This window comes from Charadrius vociferus, unplaced genomic scaffold (genome assembly GCF_000708025.1).
Source record: "Charadrius vociferus isolate BGI_N301 unplaced genomic scaffold, ASM70802v2 scaffold92, whole genome shotgun sequence".
NCBI classification, from domain to species: Eukaryota; Metazoa; Chordata; class Aves; order Charadriiformes; family Charadriidae; genus Charadrius; species Charadrius vociferus.
The window spans coordinates 47250-63775 of NW_009647874.1; the positions used below are offsets into that span (position 1 = coordinate 47250).

General features: G+C 40.6%; 1 protein-coding gene across 1 annotated transcript; it reads right to left on the bottom strand.

Moving 5' to 3' along the window:
* Positions 1 to 15925: 15925 nt before the first annotated feature.
* On the bottom strand, positions 15926 to 16522 carry SOWAHC (sosondowah ankyrin repeat domain family member C; the record flags this gene model as incomplete). The annotated part of the gene is made up of 1 exon (XM_009883104.1): positions 15926 to 16522. A coding segment is annotated over one exon (597 nt), but the record flags the coding sequence as incomplete, so codon positions are not given.
* Positions 16523 to 16526: the final 4 nt, after the last annotated feature.

A 16526-nucleotide genomic window follows, 5' to 3' on the forward strand; every position in this document is an offset into this window, starting at 1 on the left:
ATAATCTCTGCATAAAATTACCAGTAATGAAAAAATCTTCTCTGAAAGCAGGACTTAGTTATTCAAGTTACCTGGAATTACAATAGCAAAGATAATGGATATTTTGAATCACAGATAGTTCAGAAAAACATTAAAGGGAAAAAATAATTTTGAGTTGCATCAAAACAGAAACCTTTCAGAAATGGCTGGTGAAATCAAAAGGTTTGAGAAACATCATTTCAGGATAAATTAAATATTTGGGTTGACCTAAAATGCATTAATCTTTCTGCTTTGAGCATTGTCACTCTTATTTAACTTACTAGAAAGTAAATTTCAAGGAAGTACCAGAACAGAAAGCCGAAAAGGAATACATTTCATTTTGAAAAAGCAGAAGTGAAACAAGTAATTTTCTTCAAAAAGATTTTTTTTTTTCTGAATAGACAGTTAAAACCCAGCATCAATTCACAAAATGTTGCAGCATTACTGAATATTCTCCGAGAAATAACTCCCACATTTGTATATATAAGTTGCTTTCCAGGTGGGAAAAAGAGAGAGCAGGAGAGGGATCCAAATAGTCATAAGGAAACAGTAGTTGTGCAGGCCCTTCTGCCCATCTCCTCCGGTGAGGGTCCTGGGACCCCAGTCCTGGTTGGCTGGCAGGACTCGGAGAAAATGAATCTGCCCGGGGCTCCCAGCCTACAATGAGCACAGATGGAGGCGTCTCGAGCCAATGGAAGAAAATCAAACCCTCTTGTTCTGAAACAACTTTAATCTGGTGAGGGAGTGACCTCCATATGGATGTTAAAGTGAGCAGAAATTCTTACTGACAGTGTGACCCACTTAGATTTCCTGTATCTACAGACCTAAGGAATAGCCATTAGAACACTGATTTTTTGTGACCCTCCTCCCTGTTTGTGAGTGGCACCTGAGATGCAGCCCTGATTCAGGGCAAACTCAAGAGGGCGGGAACCCCCCTCCATCTAGGTCAGCCCTAAAACCACCAGCCTCTCTCCATTAAGAGCAGAGGGACTGAGGGTCTCAAATCCATGCTCTGACTGATTCTGCTGGGAAAATGTGGGTATTACAGCCCAGGTGAAGCCCTGTTGCTCACCCTTTGATTTCACCCCAAATTTTCAGACTACTTTGTGTTTGATTTTCAATCCACACTTCAGCTTGCTTCTCCTTCTTGATCTTCCTAAAAGTCATATTTGCTGTCTTTGCAAGACCATTATCAAACAGCTATTTGCTACTGTGAATACAGAGGGGGGAAAAACATTTCTGCCAAAAATATACGAGAAATCCCTACTTTTAAGGGCAGGACGTCTCAGCTCTAAAACGTTACCTGCACATGAGCTGTACTGCCTTGTAATGGGTTAACCATCTTGATGTGGAAATGCTTATTTCTGGAAAGAAGAATCCATCTGCAGAGGCACCTCTGTACCAATGTGATAGAAGGTGTGACCATTAGGTGTGTGTGGTGCAAACAAACCAGCAAGGATAAAGCCTCATTTTCATATATAATTCAGTGGAAACTTTCCAATCAGAGTGTTTTGGCAGCATGTCATTATTTGAAAGGGCATATTACTGCAATGTGGTGTTTGCTTGCTTTCCAGATATACTATGTACTCCATGCATTAAAAAAAAAAAAAAAAAAAGTAGTATTTTGGCATACAACAAAGCAAAGAAACAATAATTTTAAGACACAGCACAGAAATCCCTCTGGTGGCAATCACTCCAAGCAGTAGGAGGCTAGTATTCAGCTAAACTAGTCTTCTGGTACAGCAGGTTCTGGCTATCGAGGCTCCATTGTCATTTACAAGCAAGCATATTTAAGCAGTTAGGATGTCTTCATTCCATTTTGTTTTGATTTGGCTGGTCTTGTGCTTGTTACTCTCTGAGCACACTTAAGGGACCAACCCCTTCAGTTACACATTCAGTCACACAATGATTTTTTCATCAGGTTGCTCGCGAGTTGCTATTTGCTGAGTGCTGCATTGGAAGCATTTGACGGTCTCAGGAGAGGCGATGCTTCACTTGTCTTGGGAAGCAGAAGACAGAAGTCCTCACAGGCAGGAAAGGCTAGGCTAGATGGAAAATGCATTAGCATAAGTAAGATACAAATTTAAGGCATGGAAATTGTACTTGCAAAATACATCTGTGTGAATTCTGGCACTAAGGAAACCCTAGAAGCCACAAAGAAAATAACTCCCATTAGGCTGGGAATGACAGTAAAAGAGGTTTAAACTAAATGATATTACACTATGTTTAGGATGCACCAACAGCATATATAAACATAGGGGTATAGCTGCACAGTACCTCTGAGGATTACTAGCAGTTTGCCACTGCCAGAAGGGGCAGTCCAGCCGTTCTCCATCAGTCCTAACCTAACCCCTCCAGCCCTGCTCACAGCTGCATAGCTTTTTCCCTTCTCTTGAACCACCTCTGTCTCTCAGACTAGAATTGGTAAGCCAATTCTCACCTGGCAGAAACTGCTCACCTTTATTTTTTTTTTTTTCAGGGATATTTTTGGTCAGCACAGCAATTTCATTTGGTGCTTCATTCCATCAGACAAGCACCAGAGCCACTGCCCAGAAGAGGTCCGAGCTTTCACCCGGTGTGAGGGGGGCTGGCAGAGGACTGGTACCTCCTCGTTCAGTGGCACAAAGCACGTAGGTTGGAACTCCTATCATACTGCAGGACTTGGGAGCTAAGGTATCCCAATAACTGTGTTCTATAATTGCATTACTCAAAGGAGTCTGTTCCCTGGCTATAAGAGTTCATAGTCTTTCTGCAGGATTCATGATGCTGCATCATCTTTTTTTCTCCATGCAGAGCTTCTGAGTATAGCAGGAAAACAGTTTGTTTGGGGGCACAGAGTATGTCCCCCTTACAGTAAGAAGGATAGGCCTTAAGTAGATGGCAGGCATATTCTAAACAGTGTTAGAGAAAGCTATGCCTTTGGACTGAGAATTACTCACAGTTAGTTTGCCTTTTTTCTCCCCAGTTCCTGTGAATTTCCAGTGTCACTGTTTCTCATCATGTCAACAAACCAGCCCCAAATACCCAGGGTTTGTCCTTTCCACAAAAGCTCAAAAAGACAGAGAAATAATACAAAGATGGTCGAAAGTCTCATTCAGATGCAATCATGTCCATATGGGTTACTGCTGGCATACTGCATTTTTTCCAGCATAAGTGTTGCTCTTTTCGAGTTGCTATCGGTACACAGCCTATTCCTTAAAATACTACGATGCCAGTTGCAGTTACTGCCTCTTGTGCTGCTGTCCCAACTCGACAGTCACTGCTGCTAAACTGCAGTATAACTGAAACGCTGAGGTATTTGCATGGGAAGGTACTTTCTGGAGTCTAATCAAAGTTTGTAAAGAGAATAGCTTAAAACTGCAAATGTATATGGGAGGTCTAGATAGTGTAGACAGATTAATTTGGGACTTTTAGAACAGTAAAGAAGATTTAGCCACGTATCTTTGATTAAATAGCATGTGGAAATCCCCATGTCCAGCTTGGAAAATTTTTATATAAACTATTTAATTGTAGATGACAGAGTCTTCTTGAGCAGTGCTAGCTCCAGCTCTGACCCTTTTAAAATACCAAATTCATTAGAAAAGAAATACAGAAAAACTGTTACACATACAGAATTGCTGAAGAATGGAATGCTTTCCATGGTGATTTAAAAGAAAAAGAAAAAAAAAAACAAATCAGAAATCATGTTTTTAAATTCAAAACAGCATTTAGGGGCTACAACAATGTAGAAACCTTGGCAGGATAAGGAGCTCTGATTGAAGGTTATTGTTATTATTCATTTTCTGGTAAAGCAGGAGCCAGTTGTGCTACAGTTTATCCCAATAATTTTAAAGGGGGCTTTTTAAATACCTTTATTTAGTTCTTTTATCATTCTCTTAAACTTTTCACTACTTCTGGTTTCTTTTTTTTTTTGGTCAAAACCACAAAAATTTGTTAAGGAGGACCTGGTTAGTTCAACTCAAATTTTCACTACTTGCTTTCTGACCATTGTATCTTTCAAATCTTGTATGAGCATAGGTTAGCTTGATGGGTTCTGAGCTTCAGTTCCTATCCCTTGACAATCCTGGCTTGGGACAACTGGAGCTCGGTATAACACTCGGAGTGAAAACTAGGGAGGTGTTAGGTTTCTGCTTAGTCATCTCTTCTGTTTTTCAATCAATGTTCTTTTTTCTTTTCTTTGCCATTAATGACTGCTGAATAGTTTGCAAAGAATGCTGCAGATGACCAGTATTCTCTGCTGCAATACTCCTCTGCCCCTGGAAGCTTCCCAATGTGAACGCCAATACCTATTTGTATAGAGTGCCTAACAGGTTACAGTTACATATGAGGTGAGGAAACGAATCCGTGGAACTCCTAGGAGAAGAGGAAAAAGGAATAGATTTGAAAAGAGATCCAATGAGAATAATTGCAGAGTTAGAAACATAAAATTACTTTACTTTAGCTAGTCATCCAAGATCCATTGCTCTGTTATCTCCTCCCTGCCTCCCCCCCTGGCAAAAGAATAGACTCCATATCCTCACCTGTGATCTTCCCGACACCTTTTGAGAAAACAAGTAAGAGCCAAGTCCCTTTGTGGATTTTGGTTCCTAAATATTTCTCACTGTCCAAGTCAAAAGGTGCTTTCATAAAATCCCTATTTGGCTGCTCTTGGTCCTGAGGTGGAGCTACACTCCCCAAGCACTGAAGTCCACAGCCAGACCAGAATTCATTTCAAAGGCAGTGACAGCTTAGCTTTCCATTGGGATAGCAGGCCAAAAGGCCTCACGCTGCACAACTGGTTGGTCCTGCTTAAGAGGCTGTGGGTGCATATATTTGGGAGTAGAACGAAGATGGAGCAGGGGAAATTTTCTGCTGGGTCTTTCCTATGGAAGCCCAGGTGGGCCTTCATAGCTATAACATCAAACCACCGTATAGGGTCAAGAATTGTGCTGAAAGCCACCTCCAGGTGCTGGTTTGCTACTTCAGAGCTTTGCTGATGGCCAGGATCCCAAAATATCAAACTTTCTTCTGGAGTATTTTAGTGTTTTCAAATCAAGGAAGGTACTTTTTATACTGGAGTAGCAGTTCTTAAGCTTTGAGGCGTGGAGTATTCTGTGGCAGCCCATGGAGAGAGGCAGCTGTTTATTCACACAATGGTACAGGGCTTGTACATTAATATGGCTCTTTTGAAGTTACGTCTGGCTCAATTTGCAATTATCAGAACATAATGAAAGAAATAAAAGTTGGATTGAGTACTTGCTTGAAATTATTCTGTAATCTGTGGACTAACAACTGGTCTGCTATGCCATAATTTGCTGTGACATGGTTTGTGGTGTGCAAATGACGGAGAACTCTGGCTCTCTATTGAGTAATTACCATAAAAATTTACATTGGCTTAAAAGTACTTATCCTCAGAAAGTCCTTGTTCCCTCCTTTGACTATAAAAAGATTAAAAAGAATAACTGATATAGTAATTTAACTTCTTGATGACCATATTAGTCCTGTAGAACCTGCTCAATCAAGACGCCAACTCTGCTGCTGATAAAATACAAGTTGGCAGATGCATGCCGGCACCAAATATATTCTTGCACTTGACATCAAGAAAGTGTGGCTAAGGTTAATCATAAGGAATTTCTAGATAATCATAGCTCTGAAGTGAAGTAGAAGCAATGCACACAAATCAGTGTAATACAGAGCAATTTTCAGCAAAAAGCCCTAAAATTTTATTATTATCTCCCTGTGAGACTGCAATTTGCAATTTGTACTGTAATTCCATCAGCTGTCGTTTCTGCTTCTGTGCACAATCAGATATAGCATCACTGTGTCATTAAAGAAACAATTATTCTAACAACAGAACTAATAAATGCCTTCTGTTAGATGCAGGATTTAGCCAGCAAACACAAATAGACCTTTTACATCAATACCAGCTAGGATTAACAGTGACATTTAATGTCACCCACTCATTCATGAATTGCCACATTGTTATTGTAAGCCACAGGGTGGAGAAAAAAAAAGACACAACTAGCAAATGCAAAGTTATCATTCATGGGAGTGAAGAAACTATGACTATTTAAAGATATTAGTCAAAAACTCTAAGATTAGCAAATATTTGACTCCCACATAAATTCCATATTTAAGATTGTAGGATTTAATGTTTAATGAGAATTTGGTTGAACGCATTTCTTTTCAGGTACAGTACGTTGTATTTCCTTCTTATTCACAGCCTTCCTGTGTTAACTTGGGCAACCCATACAGCATTTGTGTGCCTCATTTCCTCAGGCTTAGGATTTTTGTGGTATATTTCACAGCAGTGTTTCCCATTCTTCTATGTGGACTGGAAGAGATTTAGTAGTGTCGGTAGAGGACCTAGAGATGCTCTGTACGGGTAGGGTAACACTGCTGTTACCATCAAACATAGGAACCTGAGGATCTTATCACAAAAATTGCCTTTTTTCCCCCCTCACATTTCCCAAATCAAAAAGCAGATTATAGGGAGCAGCAGACTAAATTTCAAATGTCAGGTTTTTAACCGAGATTTTTTTCTTTCTGCAGTTGTTTTGTTAACATTAGTGTAGGAACACACTAAGTAGATTTTCTGTAGCACTCATTGTTACAGTAGTAAGGTATCAAGCCCAGGTTCTAAATGCAAGTTTTCAGCTAAGGCCTTGTAGCCAGTCTTGCAGTCGCACACTGATTTTCACATATGTTCATTGACTGGGTTGGGCTTAAGTTCCTTCCTAGGAATATTACTTTGGTTTAGCCTGAATTCGATTGTGTTGTTTAAACTAGGTTTTAAGAAAGTAGGTTTGAAGATTCAGGCTAATGATTTCCCTTTAATGCTATTTGAAATTTCATGAATGCCAAACGTTCTAGAAGATTTTTAAATGAGTTGACCAGCTCCCAGGAGAGTCATATTGAGGTGTGAGGAAAAAGCAGGAAAACATCTAGCCAAAAGTGGCATGCCTTTTCTGTTTCATATGTGTATATAGGCATTTGATCTGTTTTGCATATATGAGCCCTGTCTAGCTCCCACCGTTTGAGCAGGCCACAAAGATTCTAGGGACAGTGGGTGAGGAGCTACATCTTTTCTTCTATATGGACACCACCTGGTATTACGGGATACCAACTGTGATTTAGCAAGACCAACCTACAACCAGGAGTAATAGCAATGTTGTCAACAGTTTTGACAGCCTAACACACTTCCTCCACTCCCAGTCAATCAAATTTCACTTCCTCAGTATCACTTCCCTGTTGTTTCATTCAACTGCACGTCAAAAGAGCAGGCAAAACCCTCAGGAGGCTGTGAAGGACCATAGAAAGTCATCCTGGCAACAGCAGCTCCGTAGCTTATGGTAACAATTCCTTGCTAAAAAGACCACTGGGGAAAAAGCAATATCTGAGTATTCTTTATCACCGACCCACTAAAGTAACAGATGTTTTCTGTAGAGGTCAGTGGAATTTAAACCGGGCAGTGGAAAAGGACTGCTGAAGAGATCTAGTGTGGAATGGGGAACATTAAAACCATTCAGTAATTAAACAAAGGAGCTGTTGCCCTGTACTGCTTAGTCACTGTGTGTGCTGGCATGTCTGAGACAGGTTACTTTTTTTTTTTTTCCCCCTTCTCTTTAGCTCAGGCATTCAGTTTGAAGGGTGCGTAGGGAAGTGAACTTTGAAAGCGATTAGTCATCTGTAAAGTTCCAGTCTTCTACTTTTAATAGGATGTGAGGCAAAGTTTTCCAGAATTTGGATTCATCTATGCAGGGATGAAAAGAGACTGACTCATCTGCAAAGGAGAGTGAGGCGGGCATTCAGGTTAGCCAGAACTCCCTCCCATTTACGACCCATCATAAAAGACACTAGTTTTGACATGTGTAATAGAATAATCAATGGAAATCCTGTGAACTATGCTTAGTGTTTCTTATACAAAGAGGTCTATTACTCAATGTTGCCTTTAAGGTACGCAATACTGCAATCATTGAGGAGAAAGTGTGGTCTTTTTCTACATTTGCTCACCAACTTTAAGTTTTTTGTCAATGTTATAATTAGAATGCTATATGTGGAGACCTTTATCATCAACACAATTTTTGTTCTTCCCACTCTTGAAATTTAAAGTAGAAGAGAAAAACTTATGTTTACTAAGAATTAAATGGAAAAACTAAAAAGATCTCTTTATTTGAAGCATCCCCATTTTCTGACCTTTATAGCTCTATTAATAAATATTTGTGCCATACAAGCTACTAAAGAAGTAGCAAAATAATGGGAAGTAGCCAGGAAAGGAGGAGGCAGGTACAGAACAGATTAATGAAGATGCACAGCATGGCACCCCTGAGAGCTCTGCACTTTGCCAAGCACCGTCAGCAAGACATTTGCAGGTCTTTGCTATCTAGTGGAAAACTGATTGCTTTGTTTCCAGCCAGGGTGTTCTGGTCTAGAAGGAGTCCTATTTTAATTGAGAATTCTGTGAGTTTTTATCTGTTCTGAGAGGTTAAGTCTTAAACTTTGCTACAATATAAAAAATAACGACTCCTATTCTGTACAACTGGTGTATCAGAGAAAAAAAAAAAATCACAGTCCCTCAGTACGTGCAGCAGAAGCCTCTGTTTATCTGTACTCACCTGTTCACAAACATTACTTCAGCCAAATTTACTCCAGTTCAGAGTTTGGGTTTTCATCTTGTTTAAGCCCCACAAATGTAAACTCTGGAGAAAGGCTGCTACCGCATTTCTCTTGCACACACAAGTTCAAGAACTGCCCAGCACTTTACAGATGTGGGCACTGGGGGTGTGACACTATTACTGAAGGTGCGCATCTTCCAGATCAAACACAAGTTACTTGGGTTTTGCTGTTTTGCACTTTTATAATGCATTTAAGGAATGGTTTTGTTTTAAAATATGGAAGACTCTGGGCCTTTATGGCCAAGAGCATCTGTCTTTTCAGTTGGATGACTCCTCTTTTTTCTATTGTTTTTTCTCCCAGTGTTATCTTCTGAGGATGGCTTTAGTTATCCCAGAAACAAAAATTTTGCTAAAAGGAAGTTGAAATTGCTGCAGGAACATGAAACAAACTTTAGAAGATGAGAAAATTTCAGCTTAAAACCCAAAAGCCTAATACTTCCTATCACCCTGACAGCTATCAGTGAGCTACTATACAGCCCTTAAAAGAAATACTTCTTGGGATGTAGTACTGCAAGCTATTAGCCACCACGCAACTAACTCATTTTGCAACTCCTATGCAATGAAAAAACATCCTTAACAAATGATGTCTCTTAAGAACAGATACGATAATTTTTCAGCAACTCCTCTACAGTAGTTTCCTGTAGCAGCTGTTCAGCCTTGATCCAACTGATTTCTAGCAGTGGCTAAAGATTAATAACATACTCTAATTAGCCATATCTGCTATATGAGGTCCTTGGCACCACTTAAATGTAAAAGTCTCCTAAGCACTCCAGTTTCATCCATAGTTCAATTCATGCCATTTATTCACATGTAAAAGCGTAATACTTGAATAAATGTCACAGCCAGATGAAATGATGTAGCACCTCTGCATCCATTCCCATCAAGGGAAGTACCGCCAGCAGCTTCAAAAGGCTTCAGATGTACCAGTGCTACAGCTCACACTGTGCAGCTGCAGACTGCGTGGGGTGGCAGCTACAGCACCTGCAGTCTATTCCACTCAGCCCATCTGTGACAGAAGGGGAAGTTTCAATAAGCAGGAGACAAGTGCGAGGTTGGTAGCTAACGGTTCTGCTGTAGGATGCAGTTGAACCAGCAGGACATAGCTGCATCCCTTTAATTATACTCTCCCAGATCTTCACAGAGCTACTTCCATAAGATATACCTATGATAAGATACTATGTGATACGTAACAAGGAAAAGAAATAGCAAATATAAATGTCCTTATATATATATTCAAGTGCTACAAACATATTTGCTGGTACTTTGAGGCTTTATGTCATGCAGATGTAAGTCTAGTGAACAGAGCACATCTTTATAGCCTGCAAAGTTAATTTTGTCTTTATGTATTTAAAGTAGTAACAGGGACAGCACCTCTTTAGTATGAACTGTCCCAAGGGATTTCTGTGCCCCAAGAAATACTGCAGACATCTTTTACCTCTTTTTTTAAAAGCAAAAAACCCAAACCACCAGAAAAAACAACCACCCCACCCAGCTTCAAAAAGAGGTATCCGTTATTTATGCCCACTCTACTACCAGTTTCTCAGGCACTCCAAGGAACCCCAAAGTGAAATAACTGGTAGAGCTCAACAGCAAGCTAGCAGAAGTGAAAGGCCTCTAGCTTCAGGGGAAAAATACTGAGGAAATAGATGCCCAGTGTTTCACCTAAAGTTAGGGGTAGCTTTAGATACAGCCCAGGCAACTGAATTATTCTAGTGGTTAGAAACATTTAAGATTAAGTTTCCAAAGTCTCTCTTTGTGGACAAGGATTGATGCAAGGATGCATTCTATAGGTCGTCTGCTTTACACTGACAGCAGTAAGTTTCAATGATCTACCTGCATCCACGCAGAGGCCTGCATGGACACAGATCTGTTGACTTCCATTGTCACCTCTTGACAGTCCTACCACAGGCTTGCAAAATGCCTTTTAATGAAACAAGGGCACGTTAAAATAGGTTAATATAACTTGCTAGTTTCTTCTCAGGCTTCCCAGTCATCTAGGGTGGGAGAGAGTTTACGGCCGTCCATACAGAAGGGTAGGTGCACCTAAACTACAATGGTTCATTTGATGTGACTAACCTAGCTGAAAGAACACAGAATGCTTTTGCACCTTGACCCGAGTATTACCTTCTTTTAAGGTAACTCTTCCACATGCCGCTAGCAGCTTAACTCCTTTTAAAAATCTCAGAATACCACAGAAGATAAAATACCTCACCTGTAACACAGTCTTATTAAAAACAAACAAACAAAACCTGGTAGCTTGGCTCAGTTTTCCCCATAAGGTATGTGTATTAGGACACCAATTCTAATTTTGGCTAAACTGAAAAATAATACAAGGTAAATTCTGGAACAGCTGCAAAATGATAAAACAAGATGTTTTGATATAACAAAATTGGGAATTCAAAATCGTATGTTCCATCTTTTTTTCAAACTGTTCACTATTTAACAGAAACTGAACAGCTACTCCCTCTCCCAAACCCTAACATTAATCTCAGATTTCTTCCTTCTCCCCACACTCAGATGAGGACATGAAAAAAATGACAGTATGTGCTTTTTTTTTTTCAGTGCCAACAAGGAAACAAAATGCATGACTAAAGTATTTTTTCCTGGATGAAGTCTCCCAAGTTTCATCTATTGCCTTCACATTCACATGCATTCCATATACCTCAAGGCATATTACGTATGGGCTGTAGCCCCTTTACCCCTCCTTTCTAGCCAGTGGAAAAATAAGTTAGCAACGCAATGCTGAAAGGCTTCTCTCCCAGTGAGAAGCCTAAAGTTAAGTGGGGCCATTCTGATGTACCGGGACTCTCCTGCAACAGCTGGAGCTACACTCATCACAAGAGTTGTTTGTGCTTTTGCAAACAGCACTGGCTACACTAAGAAATGTTGGTAAGAGGACCAACTAATTAGCATCAGACATTAATTTACATTAGAGCTCTCAGCAAGTCCTCTCTCTCAACTGTTACTCTGTAGGAGAAGGGATATATATTTAGATATAATTTTCTAAACAACCAGTCAAGCTATTGCATGATCAGCAAGCCTCCTGTAGACTCCTCTCCTACTGAGTCCTCCTCCTCCACCGTAACCTCAACTGCTTCCTGCATGCCCCCACTCTCCCCTAAGCTTCCAAGAACACTTCCCCCTCCCTTCTCCTCTCACCCGTGTCCTCAAACTACTGATTTGGGGTCACTTGGTTTGGAACTGCATGCATCCTGATGCACCAGCATGGTAACACATGAGCCTTTCTTCAGTCTGAGCACAAATCTGGATGTCTCTCAGAGGAGTTACTGGCAGCATAAGGTTTACTAATTTTAACATATATTTCGGTGAGGCAACAGCTTCGAAGAATTTTTAGATATACCAAAATCCCACAGTCTAGCCTGGTAATGAAATGAAACTTCCCTTTAGAGAAGTTGCCAGCTGTAGTTAAGACACATTATAAAAAGCCTTAATCCTAAACCTTTTATAATTAGGTATTGACCTTTACATAGTGACCAAAACTAGTGTTAGCCTTCCCAGAGTCAGAGATATTTAACTGCATAGAAATAAGGTCAGGACGCTATTTTAAGTTAAGCAATGCCACTCTCCCAGGCCCTTATTTAGACATACTTCTCTGAAAAAAAAAAATAAATTATTGCGTCTTCATTTACTTTGACATGAGCTATTAGAGAATAACTGCCAAAGAAAAATGTTACTGTCTTGCAAACAACTCAGCTGTATTTTTTCTGTCTTACTCTGAGTGTTACATGGTATCACACATCTTCATGATAAAAAAAAAAAAAAGATGAAACAGTACCTAGTTTTAACAGCAAATACGCAAGTAGCACCTAAGCATGTAGCATACAGAAGTCAATTCAGGCATAAACAATTCATGGGTTCTTTTTATTTCAGTAAAACTAAAGCTTACAGATTCTCAACTCATAACCATTCAGAAAGACACCCATAAAAAGTTGTATTAATAAAACCTGGCAAGCTTCCAGGCCTCTAAAATATGTCAAACATAGGATACAATAAAAGATATCAAATGTTTACATTACAGTCTTGCTGCCTTACACATCATCATAAAAAGTGAACACACATTCAGTAACTTCAAGCGTACCATTAAAGACACCAGTAAGTGCTCCAGTTTTCTGTACCATACAACTTTATTTCAAATTCACATCTTTCTAGGTAATGTATCCAAAATATTTGACTCAAGAGTACCTTTAAACTGTAAATATTCTGTAACAGGGCATCATGCCTTTCCTATCTCCAAACAAAACTTAAGTTTTAGCTCATGTTATAAAAAGTAACCACGTGGAATGTGACAAGTCATAATGTGAAATCAAAGTGCTTTAGTCCCATAGCGCAGACAGACACTAGTGGTTATCTCATCATTCGTCAACACATCTCAAACACCAGAGATGTTTGTTCTGTTGCACCCCATCTTGCAAAGACCTTTGGACTGTTATGGTGAAATTTCATTAACTGACAGCTAAACAGTATGAGAGGACCAACAGTTTCACTTTGATACTTCAAATAATGAGTTATAAGTGAGGCATCTTTTTATCATTTTTTCAAGTTCCCTTAGTAATTATCAAAGTTCTACTGTATTATGCAAGATAAAACTATATTCCAGTTAGTCTTTTAAAATCCAAAGTGTGCTATATTCCAAATTCCAAAGCATTGAAATCCTCAGATTTTTTCCCTAGACTCCAACAGCTATCTAATACTCAGAATGTTTTGCAATTCTTGGCTATTTGCATGTGAAGAGATAAACACTTCACCCAACAGTTCATATGAAAGAACTATAAACTCTCAAAGCAGAAAGATACTTTAATAAGGTTTGGCCATAGGTAGTTGCATGGAATATATGCTCAATTCAGAAGCGGCCATGCTGAAGAGGGCTTACATTGCAAGTGTTCAGTCAGAAAACTTCCTTTCTACAGAAGTCTAAAAGAGCTATATATCTTCCAGAGTGAAAGGAGTTTAAGACTTAGGCATTTAATTCTCTTCTGTGTTACAAAAGAATTAGCTCTATAGTGTAATTTGTATGATATTCCCCCCACCACTTTCAGACACCCCATTTTTGTAGAAGAGCTGAGGGAAAATTTCTGGTCCTGTCCCACAGACGTAAAGACAAAGTGCTTTGCAAGACTGGTATTATCCATCACATTTGTGGCAACCAACCCAAAATGAAGGCACATGAATTCTATAATAATATAGCTTATAAATTATAATCTAAATCTGAACCTCTGTATAATTTCTAGTCTTTTTGCACAAAAGTAATGACCAGCACCTATGCAGAGATTCAAATTTTCTTTTGATGTAACTTTTCCCGAGAATAGTTAAGTGTCACTTGCATGCCTATGCAAATACTGTCATTTCTTAGGCTTTGACGCAAAGTGCAGAAATTGGTAATCGATCCGCATGGGAAGTCTGAAAGCAGTGAATCGCTAGCACTCCCTTCCCCTGTCGCTACAAGAAATGTAAGCCACCAGCAACAGCTACAGACAGCTGTTACCTTGAAAGTGCACAACTCCCAGCGGCAGTTTCCCTGTGAGGTGTTCTGGAGCTTGTGGTATGCATTTAATCAGTGTCTCAAATTTGGATTTTAACATGTCAAAGCCTATCTACTTTTGGTTAATTACCGGCCAGACACGCACATACATTCTGAGGAAGCCAACTTGAAATATGCTTTGACAAATGTTGCATTGAAACTGGTCGTACCTTAACATCTAAGCACAGATGAGCTTCTACCTTGAGCAGCACTCAGGATCCAGGGTCAGCTCAATACCTCATTCTTAAGGAAAGCCGAGTCTGGATACAGATCTGCCTCCTACATTTCACTGGAATTGCTACCTTTAAAGCAGAGAAACAAGATTCAAGGTTTCTGAAAGCTTTAGCAGACGGATAGGCTCGTCAATCAGATTAAGACTTACTAGGTTGTTAAACAACAGTTCAAAGCCTTGGTTATCACTTCTCTAGAAATACAGGTTTAAAAGAACTCAAACACCATTGCCATCACTTAACTAGAACATGTCATTATACTGCTTTCACTCAGGATGATAAAGAGAGATAGATTTTCAGACTTCTGGTTATTTATTTTCACCTTGTGTGTGAATTCACACCCCCTCCTTTTTTGTTGTTGTTGCCTTTTTCCTCCATTTTTGCACAAAGTCGGTTGAAGGGATTGGCACACAAGTTACTAGTGAACACAGACCTGTAGCTATTACATTACAGGAACATATTAGAGTTTCATGAAGATTTCATGCAATGGTGTCTGTGCTCTTTTCTAAAGGAGAACGACTTTCACAGGTAGCACATACAACACAATTTTCTGATTTTAAATGCAGTGAGTTACACAAACAACATTAACAAGAATTGACCAGACTTAATAACTGGAACTGCACTAGGTCTGGCACTTGAGAATTCACAGTGATTAAAATAAAATTGCTTCGCCTAAGACAAAACTTAAGATACCAAATATATAAAAAGATTCTTTGCTTCCATTATCTTGTATTAGTATTCCAACAGCAATAAGCTCAGTAGTACCTCAGACAGCAGAGACTTCTACATGTGGTCAACTTTATTCATTGTTTGCAGTGCAATGGATTTTTTTAAAAAATATATATTCACGATGTCAAACCAGGCAATTTTCAATGAATAAAGTCAACATAGGCTCAAGTCTTTGCTGGATTGAAGCTTGGATTCTGACAGGAAACTGTTATCTACCATCTCATTTTTGAGTACCCAACTCCACACTGTGCCAGGTGGTATTGCTGTTAAAGAGAAACTTAAAGTATATTTGCATATTACTGAGGTGTTTTTCTTACATAGCAAGTTGTTTCTAAGTAGTTTATAGTACCAGTTGATAATATAAGAGTAGAGGATTCGCACTCTTCCTTCCCCCGCTCAACTCGCTAATCCTCGTAGATTCACTAACACAGGTTTCCTCCAAAGTCTGCCTTTGGAGAGAAAGGAGCACAGATTTTAAACACCCCAGTGTTTCTCAATGCAGCCGCTGCCTCTCCTTTCAGCACCGAGGGCCCAGCTGAAGCAGCTGCTCTTGGGAGTTGTAAGCCACCAGAGCCCTGTTGACCCACTGGGCTCACTGACCCCATCGAACTGAATTTAAGCAAGATACTCAGGACCCATCTCCCTGGAGCACACAAGTGTAGATGAGCACCCACCCGTTCCTGCTTCACCTCTGCGCTACACCCTAGGGCACTTGGGTCCATGCGCCCACCTCCCAGACCTCCTGCTCCCTGGCCTTATCCAAAGACATTGGACTTTGGCCTGAGCTTGAATGATGCTTTCAGGGATTTCTCCTCGTGCTCTTCTTCCTCCGTGTCACCACGAAAGGAGGGTGTGTTGTGGATGATCTGAGTCCTGAAGCGGATCTTATTAAGCCGAGGCTTCATCCGCCCGCTGCCGGAGGCTTTCCTGGTCATCTCCTTGCCCTTGCCTGGCACTGCTGACCCTTCGGTGCCCTCAGCTTCCTCCCCAGTGCTGTGATGGTGGTGGTGGTGGTGGGAGAGCCGGTAGCTCATGAGGTTGGAGGGCAACACCTTGGAGAGCCTCCAGCGCCCACTCCCATTGCCGGCAGCCCCTTCCTCCTCCTCCTCCTCCAGGGCCCCCACGAGACTCCGCATGTCCCCCGAGGTGCCCTGGTGCAGGTACTGCGCAGCCTTGCGCCCGCTGTAGTCACGGATGTCCACGTCGGCGTCGTAGGCTCCTACCAGCAGCTTAACCACTTCGGCGTGCCCGTGCATGGCAGCTATGTGAAGTGCGGTGTGCCCACCGCTGGTGCGGGCGTTGATGTCCACGGGCAGCTGGTGCCGCTGAGCAAAGTTGACCAGCGTGGCCAGCAGC